This window comes from Melospiza georgiana, chromosome 6 (assembly GCF_028018845.1).
Source record: "Melospiza georgiana isolate bMelGeo1 chromosome 6, bMelGeo1.pri, whole genome shotgun sequence".
Taxonomy (NCBI): domain Eukaryota; kingdom Metazoa; phylum Chordata; class Aves; order Passeriformes; family Passerellidae; genus Melospiza; species Melospiza georgiana.
Window position 1 is genome coordinate 43,329,150 of NC_080435.1, and position 16,724 is coordinate 43,345,873.

Genomic DNA, 16,724 nt, shown 5'->3' on the forward strand with positions numbered 1-16,724 from the left:
TCTGTGTTCTTGTGATGTATTTGTAATCTTGTAATTGGAGCATAATTTTTCTTTTTAAATGCCATTGCATTTTGGCACCACACATCTCAGTTGACAGTGGTGCAGGATACTGTAATGTATTAACAGAGTTCTGCTCCTACTGCTGCAAAGTAGCATCATTTTGCAGCATGTTTTGTTGAGCAGGATGTGATCATTTCTTTGAGCCTTATATTTGGCTGCAGAACCAAAGGGGATGCTTCTCCTGACATTGTTCTGGTAAGACCAGAAATGCAGTCAGAGCTTTTTATCGGAGAACATCAAGAAATGAGCCAGACTGAGGAGGTAGGAGAGACCTTTGGGATGATAAAGTGACCACAGTTGGTTGTACTAAAAGGGAAGTAGCTGATTCATTAAGGCCACTAAACACAGTTCTCTGCAGTTCTTCCTAATGCTCAGTGTGTGCCCTAGCCAGTGCTGTCTGCCCATAACAACTGGCCATTGACCACCCGTCCTTCTCAGCGTGCTCTATCTACCAGTCATGTATAGATGTGCACCACTGTGGAAGCTTGAGCTGTTCCCACTCATCCCTTTCAAATGAGATTGCCCTGTCTGCCCTGTCTGTGCCAGGAGTAGTGTTTTGCCTCAGCACTGCCCTTTCCATGGTGGTGCTGCAGTCACTGGGGTCAGAGTTCTTGGGGGCTAGTCACTGCTCACATTCATGCTAACAGAAAAGAACCAAAGCAACAAATATGCTCCAAATGCATTAACAAAAAAAAAAGAGGGAGCACGTATGTTCTTTCACAGAAAGGCCTTTCAGGTTTGCTCATGCTCCTGTCAGAAGAGTTTTTAACTTTGCATTTATATATGTGTTTACCCTTCTTTCTGGCTTCCATGTGCAAAGGTGTGCCCTTGCACTATCCAGAAAAACACTGAAAGCTCTCTGGGTCCCTACAGCTGGCTGACCCTTGGAATGGTGAAAGGCAGTGGTCTGAGAGAGTGTGCCTTTTTTAATTGAAAAGGAAAAGAAAAAAGAGCAATCTATTTTAGATGTGGGAGAGAAAAACATTTAGAAAGCTTTTCACAAGGCTCTTCTGTGACATTTAGGCTCATTTATACTAGTTAAAAAAGAATTTGGCACCTTCCCACCTCACTTATCAGGCTTGGAATAGAAAAAGCATCTAAAAAGACAAGATTACTTGATATGTTGCTTTGTTTTGTTCACATGAAGTGTTGTGCCTGTTGATGTTGGCTGGGTTCTATTAGAGCTCACAAAGGGCCTTGACAGAGGAGTCATATTCAGTCAGGTTCAGGGCTTGCTTTCTAATGAGGAAGGATAATTATCGTGCCAATCTCTGATCGCTTTTTTACAAGGCACATTTAATCTGAGGGAAGATAGGAGCATCTTTTGTCTCATATGGACTTGAGAGCAGGGCTAGCAGGTGTAACAGAGTAATTACCCTGAAGGATTTGTTCATTATTTCCCAGAAAGAGGAGAAAGTCTTTGTGTCACTGTCTCTCCTGCCTTCCCTGCTCTTGAGTTCAACTCAGACAGTTTGATCATGGTGGCCCCACTTCTCCAAGCACTTTTGCTCAAAAACACTCTTGACAAGCATTTATTATTGGATTTGACAGCCAAGTAGTCTCCCTGCCCTTTCCCCTTTCTCTTAGAAAATTTGCAGTGTGTTTTGATGGGAAGCTGATAATGTGCAGTGTGCTCTGAGGGCCCTGCTCCCTTGGCTACAGAGATGTGTGGCCATGGTTGTATGCTTGCATGCACTTATGTACATTATAAATAATCTCCATAGATGTGCATGTTACCTCTCTGGGTTCATGTCATAAGTGTCTTTTCTTTGAAACCACTCAGGTGCCCATTCCAGGGGAGTACATAATGAGTATATACTCAGTGAGATGTTTACTTTTATATGACTCAGTGCACTCATGTTTACAAATTTATTTATGGCTTCTGATTATATGGGTACAGGGCCAACTGTAACTTCTGTCTTGAGAATTCTTCTGTGTCTTTTTCTTAGCTGTAACACAAATTTATGGAATTCCTGGTTTTGCATGCTTCTTTGTAACGTGGATTATCTCCCTGATCGTGTTTACCAGTTGGTCCCACAGTCAACTCCAGAGGGCTTGACTCTAGTTTGGCAATAAATGGGTCTGGATAGCACTGTATAAATTGATTTTGCCTCAGGGAAAAAGTAAAACAGAACTAGATTGTGAAATACTGTGATTTTAGGGAATTGAACCTTCCTTTTAGGACAAGGTTTTTGGATTCTCAAGCAACCTGGTCAGATACAGAAGCTTGGAAACAGCTCTACCAAGTGTTTAAAGTGTAATTTCAGTAAGATTTAATTTATTTTGTCTTTCACTTTGCAGTCAGTTCTTTCATAACATCTCAGTGGTTTTTGTTTCCAGCATGACATAGGTTTCTGCAGTGGGGCATCACTTTGAATGTGAAGACAACTGGTGGGACAGTTGTGCTTTGGATGCTGGGGAAGTGGGTTTTGCATGGAAAAGTTGGCAGGATTCACTTTCTGGCTTTAGCAATGAGCATTGCCAACTCATTGCAGCAAATGGAGAGTACAAATCTCACAAACTTGCCATTTTGTGCCTGCAGCTTATCATTACATTGGTTTACAGATGCTTCAAGATATTGTTCTTGTATAATATTAGGTCAAGACCAGAATATCTCGATCCCATTGGAATCTGAAGGCAGGAACTGAAAAGGTAGTTTTTCTTGGATTGTAGCAAAGTCCAGCAATGTGGAAGAGAAACACTCTGACCTCTTTTGATTCATTCACACCGTCCCCTGCAGCATAAAATTTCTCTAAACGCAGGATGAAACACTAAAATTGCACTATTGGCTCTAAGGGGAAAAAGCTGTGAGTAAATCTGAATGATCCAAATCCCAATGTCCAGCTGCTGAAACAACTGTTAAAACAGGTGTGTCTAATTTTAGCTTTTGAAACAGCTGGCTAAAGTGTTGGCTGTGTTTCAGTATCTTTTGCTTAAAGAGAAGGCAGGTGGCATTCTCTGAACAAGCTGCTATTGAATTAGAGAGACCTGTTAATATTAGTGAGTCAACTTAATTCTCTCAACCTGCTAACAAGAGCAGTTTGGAAGGGGCTGGAGAAGAATGACAGGGTACCTTGAATAAACCAAAAGGGAAAGGGCTTGCGGTGTGTTTGTTCTAGCAACAGCAATTTAATCAGTTTAGGAGCATCTGTGCTGCCCATCACTTTGCTGGCTGTTAGCCTTTCTTTTGCCTGGGTGACCTGAGGCATGTATGTGCTAGCTGTATTTTTTGAATGAAAGCATACTCCACTGAAGTAAAGGTTACACATGAACATGAATAGATTGGCATGTGTGTGAGAGAGAACGTTAAAAAAGCCAACAACAACCCTGCTCGGAGTAATTTGGGATTTTTGTTGAAAAATCAAGCATTCAAAATTGAGGCAAGCTGGAAATCCGTGTATCATTTTCCCCCTTCTGCATTTCTTTCAGTCTTTTAATCATATCAAGATCAGGGTCATATTCTTGTAGACTCCCTATTTGTTTGTGAGCCAGAAAGAATCATTAAGTGAAACATATTTGTATAGATAGAAAATTCTCTAGTTTGTGAAGTCTCTGTTTTAGCTGCTATAAAAATTTTCTGAATAATAAAGAGGAAAGTGGAGTTTTGTAATTAAAGAATCCAATGCTCCACTTGTTTCCCTGGCTCAGCAGCAGCATTCTAGAATGATGCATTCTTCCTAAACAGTTATGAGTATGTTACAGACGTGAGGGCAGAAATAATGGATTGTTATCAGTGTATACTTTTACATTGGTGGTTTCTTTATGTCCCTGGGAACAACAGCTGGGAAAGCTGGTCACTATATGCAGTGGACTGTGAATCCCTCTTGGAAAAAAAAAAATACAAAACCTTGCTGTAAAGAAGTAGGGGGAAGAGAGAAGATATTTTGAGAATGAGGCATTTTGTCATGTTCTTTAGCAGCATCTGATTGTGCCAAGGAAGGTATAGCTCCTCCAGATGTCAGCTATTTAGAGACACACACCAGAAGTTCTGTGGACAACAAATGATTGAATCCCACCAGGATGCTTTTCTTGGCGAGAGAAGAAATGGGAGTGAGTGGGTGAGCCTGTGTGTGTTACTGTGCAGGGTGGGATGGGCCATTACAAATATGGGAGATAAGGAGAGAAATGAAGATGGATGGTGGTAAAAATACCTGCTAAATGCCAGCTGTCCCATTTGGATAGAGTGGGATTTTTGCCTGGTTGTCTCAGTGCTTTGTCTAGTGTGATTTTAACCCTATTTTACCATGATTTATGTAACCTTAGCTATGATAAGCTCTGTATAAACATCTGGATATGTATTATTTTCAGCCTGTAACTAGTGGCCTGAGAAAACTCAATAATGAGAGTGATTTGCTGCAATACAGCTTGCTGGGAAAAAAAACCAAAAAACCCCCAAAAAGCTAAAAACAAACAAAACACAAATTATTAGATCATCCTTTGTTGAAAACAGAAGTTTTTTACAGCTTTATTCCTTAGATGAAAATTTTGTTAAAAGTATTTTACAGCTCAGCATTCTTTCTGGGGATGGGTCAAAGGGTTTCAAAGAGCCCACAAATAATTAGACAGCTTGGGGCTTCCCTCAGAGGCCACCCATTTCCCTGACAGAAGTTGGAAATGTGCTGTTCTACTGGTTTTGAAATTTACGCTTGTGCAGTATTTTCTTCTCTCCTCTAACTTCATTAGATAATTGATTTCTCTTTCCAGTGCAAGCTTTGTTCAGTGTTTGGCTTTGATACAGAAGCAATGCTTGCAGTGTGGAAGAGCAGCATCCTACCTTTTGGGGTCTAGCTGGTCTAGGTCCTGCTGCCAGTATCAGATGAAATCTCCCATTTCTAGAGGAGAATAATGCTTGATCAAAGGGGAATAGAATTACTCAGTTTTGAAGGATTCCTTCTGGACCATTCTGTACAAGTGTTTTAATGCAGTGTTATTTCTGTCTGCTCTTATGGGGAAACCATGCTTCTACAAGCACTCTGTTTGACCGTCACCCTTTGGTTGCCTGGACAGCAGCCACCACATTTGACAGGAGCATTAAAGCCCCAGAGATACTGAATTCCTCCAAAACCTGTTCCCCATCCCTGCTGAGGTGTAAGGGCTGGCCCACTAGCTGGCAGGCTTGCAACTCTGAACCTGCATCCACACTGACTACCCCTTCTCAGCCAAAGCAAGACATGAGAAGGAAAAGAAATGAAAGGTGTTACAGTGGAGTAAGGCAATAGGACAAAAACCAGAGCACATCAGAGGAGAGAGTGTGAGAGAACGCAGGGGGAACCAAAGGTCATGTGGTGACATTGTGGTGAACAGGGGAGGGCACACACAACACAACAAAGGGGAATCATCATAAAGCCTCATTTCCTAATCAGCTATTTCTGCAGTTCTGCTGCTTGTAGAAAAGCATTTTTTAGGTAACCAGGAATATCAGATGCCCTTGTTTTATCTGCCTGCTGCAACATTTCTGGTGATAACACCTAGTGTAGGGGCTGGTAGTGGGTAAGTAGTGTCTCAGTGCAAGAAAATGTGTTATACAGAGCACCTGTATATCTGCTTGTTCTGTTGATCACATACTGCTTTCTGTCTCTTTGGGGTTTTTTTGGTAGCTTGGGCTGTCACAAAATAGCTACCTTCAGATTTCTGTGCAGGAGGAGATCAGAATGCAGAGATAAAGACAGCAACAAAATGATTCACAGTTAGTCATCCTGAAGACCACTCACATTTCTTTCACCCTCATATACCCACCATACTTCTGCCAGTACCCTGGACGAGTCAGTGGCAGACTGTGTTGCCATCCTGAGTGCTCACTTTAGGTGACTAATAAAATGGCAAGGGGGGGTGAAATGTGGCATCTAATTAAAACTATGCAGACCTAATTACAACTTAAGGGGTTAGTTAAGAGATATATTGGTCCAGGGTGCAGATGGCTTTTGTCTGACCAATTCAAAATTCAGATGGAAGAAGTAAAGAAGTGTGGTTCTTCAAGTGAGTTCCCTCTACAGGTTATGCCAGGCACTTTGCTATTTTCCTTTTTTTTTCTTTTTTGTTTCTTCTGTAGCTGTCCTGGGCTGATGGGCTGGGGAGGAGATAAAGAGGCTACAGAGGAGAGAGCAGAGCAGAAATGTGTGGGCTCTTGTGCATGCACATGTGTTTGTATGCATCTAAGTGTAACCCCTGCATTGCTGATTTTATTTTTTTCCTTGGCCCTTTACAACGAGTAGCTGGATTTTTTGTTTGCTCTGTCCAATAGATTGTGCATCCATGTTGGTAGCAGTTGATGCCTAATCTGTTGTATACAGCCTCTCATTGAGGGAGTTTGCTACTCCTTCCCTTTGTTTCCATATCCCAATTTGTATGGTTGCCTGGTCCTTAAGGTCCTTGTACTCCTGGTAACTGTACTTGCTCTGGTAGTGTTTGCAGCTCCAGTGGGATTTTGTTGTGTGAGGTGCCTTGCCTCCCATTTTGCTCAAAGACTATGGTGCTGGGTAAAGGGAAGTGTTCAGTTTGAGGAACTTGGCTTTTTGCACCCATGTGAATACTATGAAGACTCTGAATTACATGAGAGTTGGAGGATATGACAAGTCAAGGAGACTGCTGGGGCCTTAGGAGACCTGCAGTTCTGGGGAAGCTTGTGTGGGTGGAGTTTGAGACCCTGGGGAGTGACAGGAGAGGGAGGTGCATCACAAAGAGAGAGATGTTTTTAAAGCAGTTCGTGCTCCTTATTCTCACTATTGTGCTTTTGTTGAACCTCTCTGCTGGAGACCAAGTATCTCAGTAAGGTCCCTGATCAGTTGCTGCAAATGGACCCAGAGTGTATTCTGCTTCCATCTCTTTGATTTGTTTGTGTGAGTGCATTGCATGCCTTGAAGCCAGGGCCTGTCCTTGGAAGTATTACATATATCAGCAGGGAACAGGTAGCTGATGCTGTATAACTACTCATCTCAGCATAATACTGCAGTGACCGAAGCTGCACTTTCTGAAAGTTGCAAAAGCTTTTAAAAATCTCAGTGCAAAAGGCCTAGGAGCCTCTGGACCAGGGCTTAGTGGTATTTTCCATTAAAAAGTATATAATTTTGTTACAAAATATATAACTGGGAGTAGCTAGCAGGGTGCTAATATGAGCTCTCCTGTGCAAGAGGGGCAAACACCTTATAGGGAATGTAAAAAGGAGTATCATCAATAAGATACATGAAATAATTATTGTTGTGTATGCAGTGCTCATAAGACTTTATCTGAAGGACTGCATCCAGTCTGGGACATTGCACTTCAAGAAAAATGTGGATACTTTGAAAAAGTCTCTAGGAAACCAGCAATCATGAGCAGAGTCTAAACCCCATAGATTTCTAAGGAACAATAAAGCAAATGTCCTAGTCTAGGGAGGAGGGACATAGCAGAAGTCTTCAAATAGTATCTGTAAAGAGGAAGGAAATAATCTTTCTTGTACGACAGAGAAGAAATAACACCTCAATAATGCAACTGAAAATGTGTGTGTACTGTATGTTGGGGAATTACAGATTGCTAGGAAGGGAACATATAGAACACCAGTAAATCAGGCCAGTTTTGAACTTTAAACCAAAATTTAACTAAACTCATTGAGTAGCAACACACTTTATGCCAGTGGTTAATTCTCAAATGTTATCATTAATTATTGCTTTATATATAAAACTACAGAACTGTTGTTGTTTAATATTTATGTCCTAAATTTTAACTGTGACTATACAGTGCCACAGAGCTGATTCTCTACACTTTGCACTGACAGCTACAGTTCTTGATTGCTTTAGCTGCAGAAGAAGTGAGAAGTAGAGAAGGATGAGAGAAGTTGGAAGTGATGCTGGCTTGTCATCTTCCATATCCAATTACCCTTTACGTGCTTGATTCTTTAATGCTATTTTGATCTCACAAAAATGGGATCTTCAACTGCCAACAGTGCTGCTTCTTCTGTTCTTTTTCCCCCAGACATGCTTCTTGTGTGTTAGCAGGATGCCTGTCTGTTTGCATCCCTTATGCTTATCTTGTCCTTTGTAGCAACTTTTTGTTGCCTGGAGGCCTCCTATGAGCAAATAACTATGTCTTGTTTGCCTGTTTGGTGGTCATGTTGCTCACATACTTAGTGAGATGCTTATATATACTATCAGAGTGTTGCAATATATTATCTACTGCTGTTAGTTGCAATATTTTAGTATGTTTATACCTGGGCAGAAGGAAAGCTAAGATTAATTATATCCTGAATAATGCGTTTCTAGTTCATACATGTCACACATGACTTCTTTGACTATGGCAAATCTTGAGAAGGAGGGGAAAAAATATATTCACCAAGTTGCTGGTATATATTGCTTCCAGAGATTTGATTCTTCATCATTACACTTGGGACATCAGCAAGAGTGTTGTAGGCAAAGTTTATACTGCATTGGTGGAAAGAGAGACAATATAACCTCTTCAGGTCTGTCTGGTCTGTTATGAGCCTAGTTACCTGGAGGGGAAAAGTTCATTTCCACTGTGGCTGAGAGCAATTGGACTGTATACTTGTACTACCCTGTGCAGGTCATGTAGCACAGGCACCACCTGTAATAACAGCTGTCCCCTTTGGGCATGGGGAAGGCCATCTAACAGCTTCTTGTTTGTTACAACCTAGCTGGTAAGTAATTTGACACAGACCATGCAGAACGGGCTCCTTCAGGGTTAAAAGCAGAAGAGTTGTTCCCCACAGCATCTTCTTTTGTCCTTCAAATTTTTAGCTTTGGCTGCTCTGACCTTCTTTTTCTTTTCATCTCCTGCATTCTGACAAGGTATACATCTTAGGAAATTACACCTACCAGCAGCTCCCACGCAAGGAGGCTTGGCTGCTGGAATCAGTTTGCTCTTTGTCAGGTGGTGAGATACTCAGAGCATTGAAAGGTTTTCCCCCTATATCTTTCTTTGCTTTTAATTCTTTTTTTTTTTTTTTTTTGGTTTTTTTTTTTTTTTTTTTGGTGGCTGGATGACCACAGCAAACAGCAGTCACCTGGAAGTTATTGCTGTGAGTTGAACAGGTGATTACAGGCAAAAGCCAGGCAAAAATGATAGATGGAAGAGAGAAGGGAAGCAGAGGGGAGCCTGTGCACAGTGCATATTAGAGAACTCACTTTTCATTAGCACAGAAGTCAGTTTAAAGGAGCAACAGTATTTCCAGCTTTTCCTTTCTGTGTCAGACAAGATTTCTTTGAGTGCAAAAGGAAAAATAAGTCTTCTTTCTGCTTTCATGGGTAAAATTAAAATAGTTCCCTATTTATCTCAGCAGGTATTTTAGCTCCCTCTATTCCCTATGCCTTTCTACTTTAGTATTTCAGCTGATATTTAAATTTTAGAACTCAGAACTCTTAAAAATAATTTCCCAGCTAAGTGTTCCACACTAAGAATTTGTAACATAGATGTTAGCTCTGCAGTATTAATATTTGCCCTAGTGTATAAGGCACGGCTTGCAGACCTTCCAGATCTAGATCTGCAGAATAGATACAGACAAAATTACAGTGGGCAACATCTGTGATGTGCTGGTGCATCTAACCTCCTGCTGCTGTGAGAGTCACTGAAGGCAGGGGATCACAGCAGTGTGTTATCCCAGGCAGGGCTCACACTAGCCTGGAAACAGGCTGTTCCCCTTCACCTGAGACTTTCCAACACGGATTCCAGACATAAGAAGGTACACCTATTTTTTTGTTTCCATAAACGTAGTAGCCATATGGATCTATAGTATCAGTTGCTAGGGGTTAGGCTAGAGATGCGTTTTGCTCAACATAAAATCAGGGTAAATCACAGATGTGTAAGAGGGGGCTGTTATGAATGATGGGAACCAGTTCTACAGGTCACTACCATTTTATACTGATACACTTAGTGAAACTTAGGTAGCAGAAGTGTGAATACTGTGAAAGAAAGATCAGAAAATTAAACTGTTAAGCTCTTTTTCTTCATTGGTAATTTAGTAATTATATAAGGTCAAACACTGGGCAACTCTGATTTTTTCAAACTCGGCTAGTCTTTTAGTTTCTAGAATCTTTCTGAGCCTGAACAAACCTTTGATAAAAAGTCACATTGCTGAAAGGGATACAAGAAGTCCAAGCAGGTTCTGTTTCTCTGCCTGACAAGCTTTGAGCAGCTGCCATTGAGCCCAGCTTTTACTGAGAGTAAGAGATAGATGCAGTTCCAACCTTCCTGGAGGAAAAAGCTCTGCAGCCGCAGAAGATCAGTTGTCTCTTGTGAGATCAGAGTCTGCCTGTGAGCACATGGCTGAAGAGCAGACTAGAGCCTGCTTAGCCCACTTTGATGAAGTACCCCAGAGGCAGGAACTAAAGTGTTGGTGAGACAGAAGGGAAGAGGGTTTGTACCTGAATAACAGAACCTCCTTATGATGATTGAAATAAACTAAACTTGAGCATCCTTTATTTAACACAAATCCCATTCACAATTGCTGATTTGCTGGAGATCGGAGGTGTGAGAAGGATTTTTTCCTCATTTTTGAGGCAGCTTTGGGAGAGAGGATGCTTGCTGGTGCTTTGTGCGGGTGGTGAGGGGTATCTCTGCAGCACTTTCTGTGAAGGAGAATTCCCAGGGATGAGGGAGTGAAGAGCTCCCATGCTCAGGACTGAAAGCATGGGACAGACACTCCTGTGTCAAGGCACTATTGCCAGTGCCTTCCATTCTCATGGGTTTGCAGACTAGCAGACTTTGGCCAAGAAAAGGTACTGTTTGCTCATAAAGCTGTTCTGACATATGTTGGCTCGTGCCTTTCCAGCAAGTCTGCAATCTCTCCAGGGAAGGGACTCTCAGCTTGTGTTAGTTTGCATAGTGCTGAGTACAGTGGATCAGCCTTTGCACATTAGCCAGCAAACAGGCAATTTTAACATGTTATTGTCAATTTGCATTAGCAAATCCTGACATTGCCTCTTTCCCAATTATAGTTGATTAATGTTTATCAAAAAGAGACATGTTGCTGTACTTGTGTGCCCATGCACTTGTTCTTGCTTATTTCCACCAACATAGGACTCTGGGTGTGTCAGAAAGTCTGAACTTTATGAGATTTTTGGCCCTTAAATTGGATGTTTGATAGAACTGAAATTGTGTCTCAGTGGTTACCATCGCTTTTGGCTAACTTACTGCTAGCCTAGACTACCTGGTTGTAATCAACTTGCATTTTTCTTCTCACAAATGAACACCAAGGGTGAGATTTCCCTTCACTGATGTCAATCTACTGGCTGTGTTGAGTTTATTCACCCTGACATAAATGAGAACAAAACTAGGCTCTAAAGCTTCTATATTATTAGTTGCTTTTGGCAATCTGTGGTCCCTTGGAGCTGAGCAGAAAAGAGAATACCTGACCTTTGTTACTGGTAACATGTAAGACATATGCTTCAACTTTTGCGGGTAACTGGACTTAGTGGTTTTTAAAGGAAAGCACAGAAGCCCTGAGAAAAGGTTGCTCCTTTTTCTTTTTTTTTGCCAGATACGGAATAAAGCTGAGAACTACAGAGACTGCAGCAACTTGGTTGTATGCAAAAAAGTACTGCACACAAGGAAAGTACTGCATAACAGCAGCTGTGTGCCCTGCTCTCAGCCCTGTCCTGGAGCAACCCTCCCCTTTCGCTCTGGATGAGCAAACACTGATAATTTTTTGGTGCTGCTGGGTCCTGCCTCTTGAGGCTGCCTGCAGAGAGACAGTGATGACAAGGACAGTGGGGCACCAGGGACTAGTCTCAGAGCAGTTAATTCTGCAAGCAGTGCTGAGGAATTTACCAGATTTTTGGTCATTGCTGTTGTCAGCAGAATTTGAAATAGCTTGCTAAAGACAAAGGTGTCTATATGCCAGTCCTAAGCTCTCTGCAGCATGCAATTCCCTCTGGTTTATTTTAGTTTAGTTTATTTAAAACTGTATTTTAACATCATATGTATGATATATTTTCACCCTCCTTGTTTTTGTAAAAGTACATTAAAAAAAATGGAACTGTTTTGAACCTTGAGAGAAGCAGTTCAGTCTGGCAAAAGCTTCTGGGTGACAGGCTGTTCTAGCTGACCTTATTCTCTTAACCTTATTATATACCAAAGCACTGACTAACACTGTACCTTGTTAGCCTCTACTGGTGGAGGCAAAGCTGTCCTCTCTCTGGCAGGCACCCTGCCCTGATAAATGCTAATCAACTTTCCCCATTGGATGCAGTTTAAAATATCTGTGATTTTACAGCAGCACTGATTTTTCAGTTCTGAGTGCAGCAAAATATTTAACAGCTAAGATTTAATAGGAAACATAGAGAAAGTTGTACTTGCTCCTTTAAATAAGGCAGAGTACAAACCCTTACTGGGCTTGAAGATGACTGGGTCTCTTTCTGGGATTCTAAAACTCAGAAACAATTGTTTTATTATTTCTCATTTCTGCAGATTATAGTGGCCCTCTGCTCTTTTAGTAAAATAAACAGCTGTGTAGGAAAAAGACATATTTGTAGGGCACAACATATCATGGAAACCATTATCTTTTAAGGGATTCCATCTTGGTTCTGAAGGGACAAGAGCATTTAGAAAGACTATGTTTACCCAGATCAAACAAACTAATATGAATACAACAAAGCTAGCCTCTTCTGAAGTAAATCTAATGGGAATAATGTTGAAATCTCACTTCTGACTATAAACTTCCCCTTGCCACCCAAGAGGAAGACTGCAATTGAAATGTGCCCTTTTCCTGCAGTGGTACTGCTAAATAAATTAGTCACCTGTGAACTACAGGGCAGTAAATACATCCACTGACATCTCATAAAGCAAGGCAAAGTGAAGTTCCAGTACTTTATGGTGTCACCAGAATCCTGTGATGTATTTATAGCTAGCTTCACAGGTTTTGCCTTTTTTCATTATTTATTTTTATGGTGTACTCCTAGAGTTTGGTTTTCTTGGCCCTTCTCATTTTTGCCTAAGGCAGTTTAACCACTGGTTTCCAGCAAAGGAAGGTTGGTAGGCAGAATGTAGATCACATCCCCACCAGAGGGCCAATACACAGCCACTCTATTTCTCCTGTTCATGGACTGTCCATGCATTTTCTGTCTCTGGCCAGGGCAGTCTGAAGTGATGCTCACCTTTGTATATCCTACCAGCACCTAAGCTGGTACCTCTGTATGTGGGGAAGGATTGGTGGCAGACTGAATGAGGAAAAGGAGCAGTGATTTGTTTTTGAGCTTGGTAATTTATTGGCCATTGAGGGCTCTGCCTCCCACAGCAACCCAAGAGGTAAGTGGGCAGCATGAACAGAGGATTGTGTGTGGAGAAGAGGATGTGGCCTGTTGGACTGTTAAAAGGGAATTAAAAGCTGAAGGATGCTACCACAGTTTAGTCAGAGAAACAACCTCTTCTGTTTTCTTCTCTTTCAGTAACAGGGCAAATAGCTGCAGGACAGGGGCAAGGAGTGTATCCATGCAGTTCCCCTGCTCTTATCTCTAGAATTGCACTTTCTAAAGCATTTATATTTTCCACACAAAGTGATGATTTTTCCACCCCCGCCTCCTGGAAAAGCAGCACTGAGTCCTCAGTGTTTAAACCTGTAGCACCTGTAGCCCCTTTGACTGATCCTGTAATGTGTGACACGTTCTGTCCTTTTTGTAATGCTGTAGCCAGAGAAAACAGAAAGTAAGATGATGGGAGGCAGATCTTTGTTGCATTGCTTATAATTATCTGGTCTGAAACTCACTCAGATTTCTTTTATTTTACAAATCAGCTACTCAGTGATGTGTATTTAATACCTGTCCTTCCCCTCTTCCCCTAAATCAGGCTCCCTACAGCTTAACTACACAATAAATTATTCAGAGTACTTTGTTTGTGGACTGTGTGAAAATTAGGACTTCTGTGATGAGGGATTCAAGGATGCTGACTCATGGGTCAGCAGCCCTTCAAGGTGTGATGACAGGTTACATTCCCCCCTTCCCCCAAGTACATATTTATGTATGTGGTATCCCACCACATGTATGGCAGCAACCTCAGTTTCTCAACAAAACTCAAGGCCAGGAAAAGTTGTTTTGCACAGATAAAACTGCTCTGTGCCCTCTGTGTGGCACTGCAAACTTGCCATCCAGGAGGCACCTGCACTGCAGGGTACTCAGTCCTGTCACCACCTGGGTGTCCCATTGTCAGGAAAGCTGATATTCACGTTTTAAGGCCAGCACATGGCCACCAAATCAGTCAAATAGTTTATAATAACAGCATGTAGTGCTTGGGAGGGAGAATCTCAGTGTCTGTTCAGTTCCCATGTCTATCAGTCACTCACTGGCTCAACATGACTGAGCCTCTGTTTCCTTATCTACAGAATGGCAAAGCAATACCTAAAGCTGTTGAATGGCTTCATTAATAAAAGATTTTAAAGCACTCTGAGATTCTTAGGTGGCAGATGGGAGATAAATGTGAAGATAATATTCTTGCTTTTCACAATCACTGATTAAACTCAGCAAAACAGCAAAGCATTTCTGGATGCTTTAGCCCCTGATTTAGATCACTTATACTATAAATTACTAGAAAATAAATTACAAGCATATCAGACTCAACTAATAGTATTAGGTGTGCAACTCGGGCTGATCATTACAAGTTACTGACATGTACCAAATTGAGATCAATGACAGAAAACAGAGCACCTCAGTGTTAGGGAATAGTCGAGTCAAACAGCAGCTTTCAGAGGCGCATGCCTGCACACCTACAAACACGGCTCTAGATGGGAAAACAAAAAACTTACAGTCATAAACAATTTATTCGTTTGTATGAATAAATGAAAGGGAAGGAGGCAGTGCAGTGCAAGGTGAGTCCTGGGGCTGGCTGGCTCCTTTTCTAAAGCTCCTTATTGACTCCCTGAGTGATCGTGTGTAAGTCACTTCACTCCTGGTGCTTGCCTTTCCCACTGTGGCTGGGGATTTTTGCCATGCAAATTGATAGGCAGTAAATTACTAGATAAAGGTACTGCATTTTTTTTATTAATTTATAGGCTGCAAACTCCGGTTGCATTCCTCACTCTCCGAGGATTAAGTGCAGATACTCCTGCTTGGACTACACCTATTGTTGCAGGAGCCTTAAAAAAAAAAAAAAAAAAAAAAAAAATCGGTAAGAGCCGCAGGGAGTTTTAAAGAGCGCGATCGTTCCTGGTTCTTCGTTTGCTCCTGAGCAGGTGCGGCCGCAGGACGAGCCCTGGGACAGGCGGCGCGGCGGGACGGTGGCGCTTCAGCGCTTCAGCGCATCCATTCCCGCGCCGCGGCCGAGGGCTCCCCGCGCCGGCTGCCCTCGGGGCCCGGCGGGACAGCGGCACGGGAGGGGGTCCCGTCCCCGCACGGACGGGGCGGGCGCGTTTGCCCGGGGCCGCTCGGGGCTCCGCTGGGTGCCGGGCTCCGTTCCCGTGCGGCGGCTCCGGAGCCGGGTGTTCCCGGGGGCCGGGGGCGCGCGGGACCGCACGAGCGCATGAATGGCGGGGGCGGTGCCGCGCCCCGGCCCCGCCTCTCCCCGGAGCCAGCCAGTCCCTCTGCGCAGCGCTGCCGCCGCTCCCATTGGCTCGCCGGCGCCGGGACATTTGCATGCGGCTCGCCCATTGGCGGAGCCGCTTCCCCGGCCGCCCCGGCTGCGCTTCACCTGCGCCGCCGAGTTGGCCGCACTTGGCGCCGGCCGCCCGCCCGCAGCCAGCCCCGGCTCCGCTCGCTCCGCGCCCGCAGCGCCGCTCCAGCCCGCTCCAACCCGCCCGGGAGGACCTGGCGATGCGCTCTACGGCCTCGCAGGGTTAATCGGCTTGAGCCCTCGGTCGCCTGGATTCGGTGGAAGGAGGATGATAATCTAGATAGCTATGTGTGTGTGTGTGCACGCGCGTGTGCGTGTCCTAGCAGTTCTGCATTGCAACACTTGCTAGTGGAGAAGCAAGAGAAACCCCCCGGAATTGGGATTAAAAAAAAAAAAATCAAAAATTTACCTGGGTTCCCTGGCTTATTTCTTCTTTTTCGTTTTTAATAGTCCCTCTCAGCAAAGTGAGAGACAGGAATCGCATGCAGGGAAAAGTCCTCAAGGACCCCGTGATCCTGGAGGAACCTGAACAGGACCCTCGTGCGGACATGTGCGGCTTTCCTGCGCACTCCTGGAGGCTCGGTACGGCCGCGGGGTTCCTGCCACAGTAGATCCAGCCCTGGGAAACGGCGCGTCTTATTCGTCTCTGTGTGGTTACTAACCTTCCCCCTCCCTCCCCTTCCCCGCTAGCACTCGCTCTCTCGCACACACAGTCTCTTTTCTTCTTGAGCACACACGCACACCCCTAGAGCCTCGGAAGCGACTCTTTTTTCTGCTAGCATGGGTCCCCTGGCATCATGAACGTTATTCTCTCTCCCTGGCTGGAATTCAGACTGCCCGTCTGTAGGTGTCTTGTGCCTTGACCATGCACCTGAGAATAGACCCCAGCATTTTCCCGGGACGCCGCCCCGCCTGGACCCTGTGGATGTGCTCCCTCTTTTGGGGATGTATCGTCAGCTCTGTGTGGAGTTCCTCTAACGTGGCTTCTTCTGCCTCCTCTTCCTCGTCTGTTTCTCAGGCTCAGTATGAGCATCACTTCCACGGCAGCAAGCACCACTCTGTGCCTATCTCTATCTACCGCTCCCCTGTCTCCCTCCGAGGAGGACACGGTGGGTTCCCGCTCTTGTTTCTTTCTAACCTTT

At 43.7% G+C, this 16,724-nt stretch overlaps 1 protein-coding gene across 25 annotated transcripts in view; it reads left to right on the top strand.

The window, feature by feature from the left end:
* NRXN3 (neurexin 3) overlaps window positions 1-16,724 on the top strand; it is a 704,846-nt gene that overhangs the window by 335,245 nt on the left and 352,877 nt on the right. For 5 of the 25 annotated variants that reach the window (XM_058025824.1, XM_058025825.1, XM_058025831.1 and 2 more), the window contains exon 1: window positions 16,198-16,691. The exons of the other annotated variants lie outside the window; for them this stretch is intronic. In XM_058025824.1, coding sequence (XP_057881807.1) covers window positions 16,448-16,691 — 244 coding nt within the window. In that variant the 5' untranslated portion in view covers window positions 16,198-16,447. Of the gene's footprint in view, window positions 1-16,197; window positions 16,692-16,724 lie in introns of those variants that run through there. 25 annotated transcript variants of the gene reach the window in all.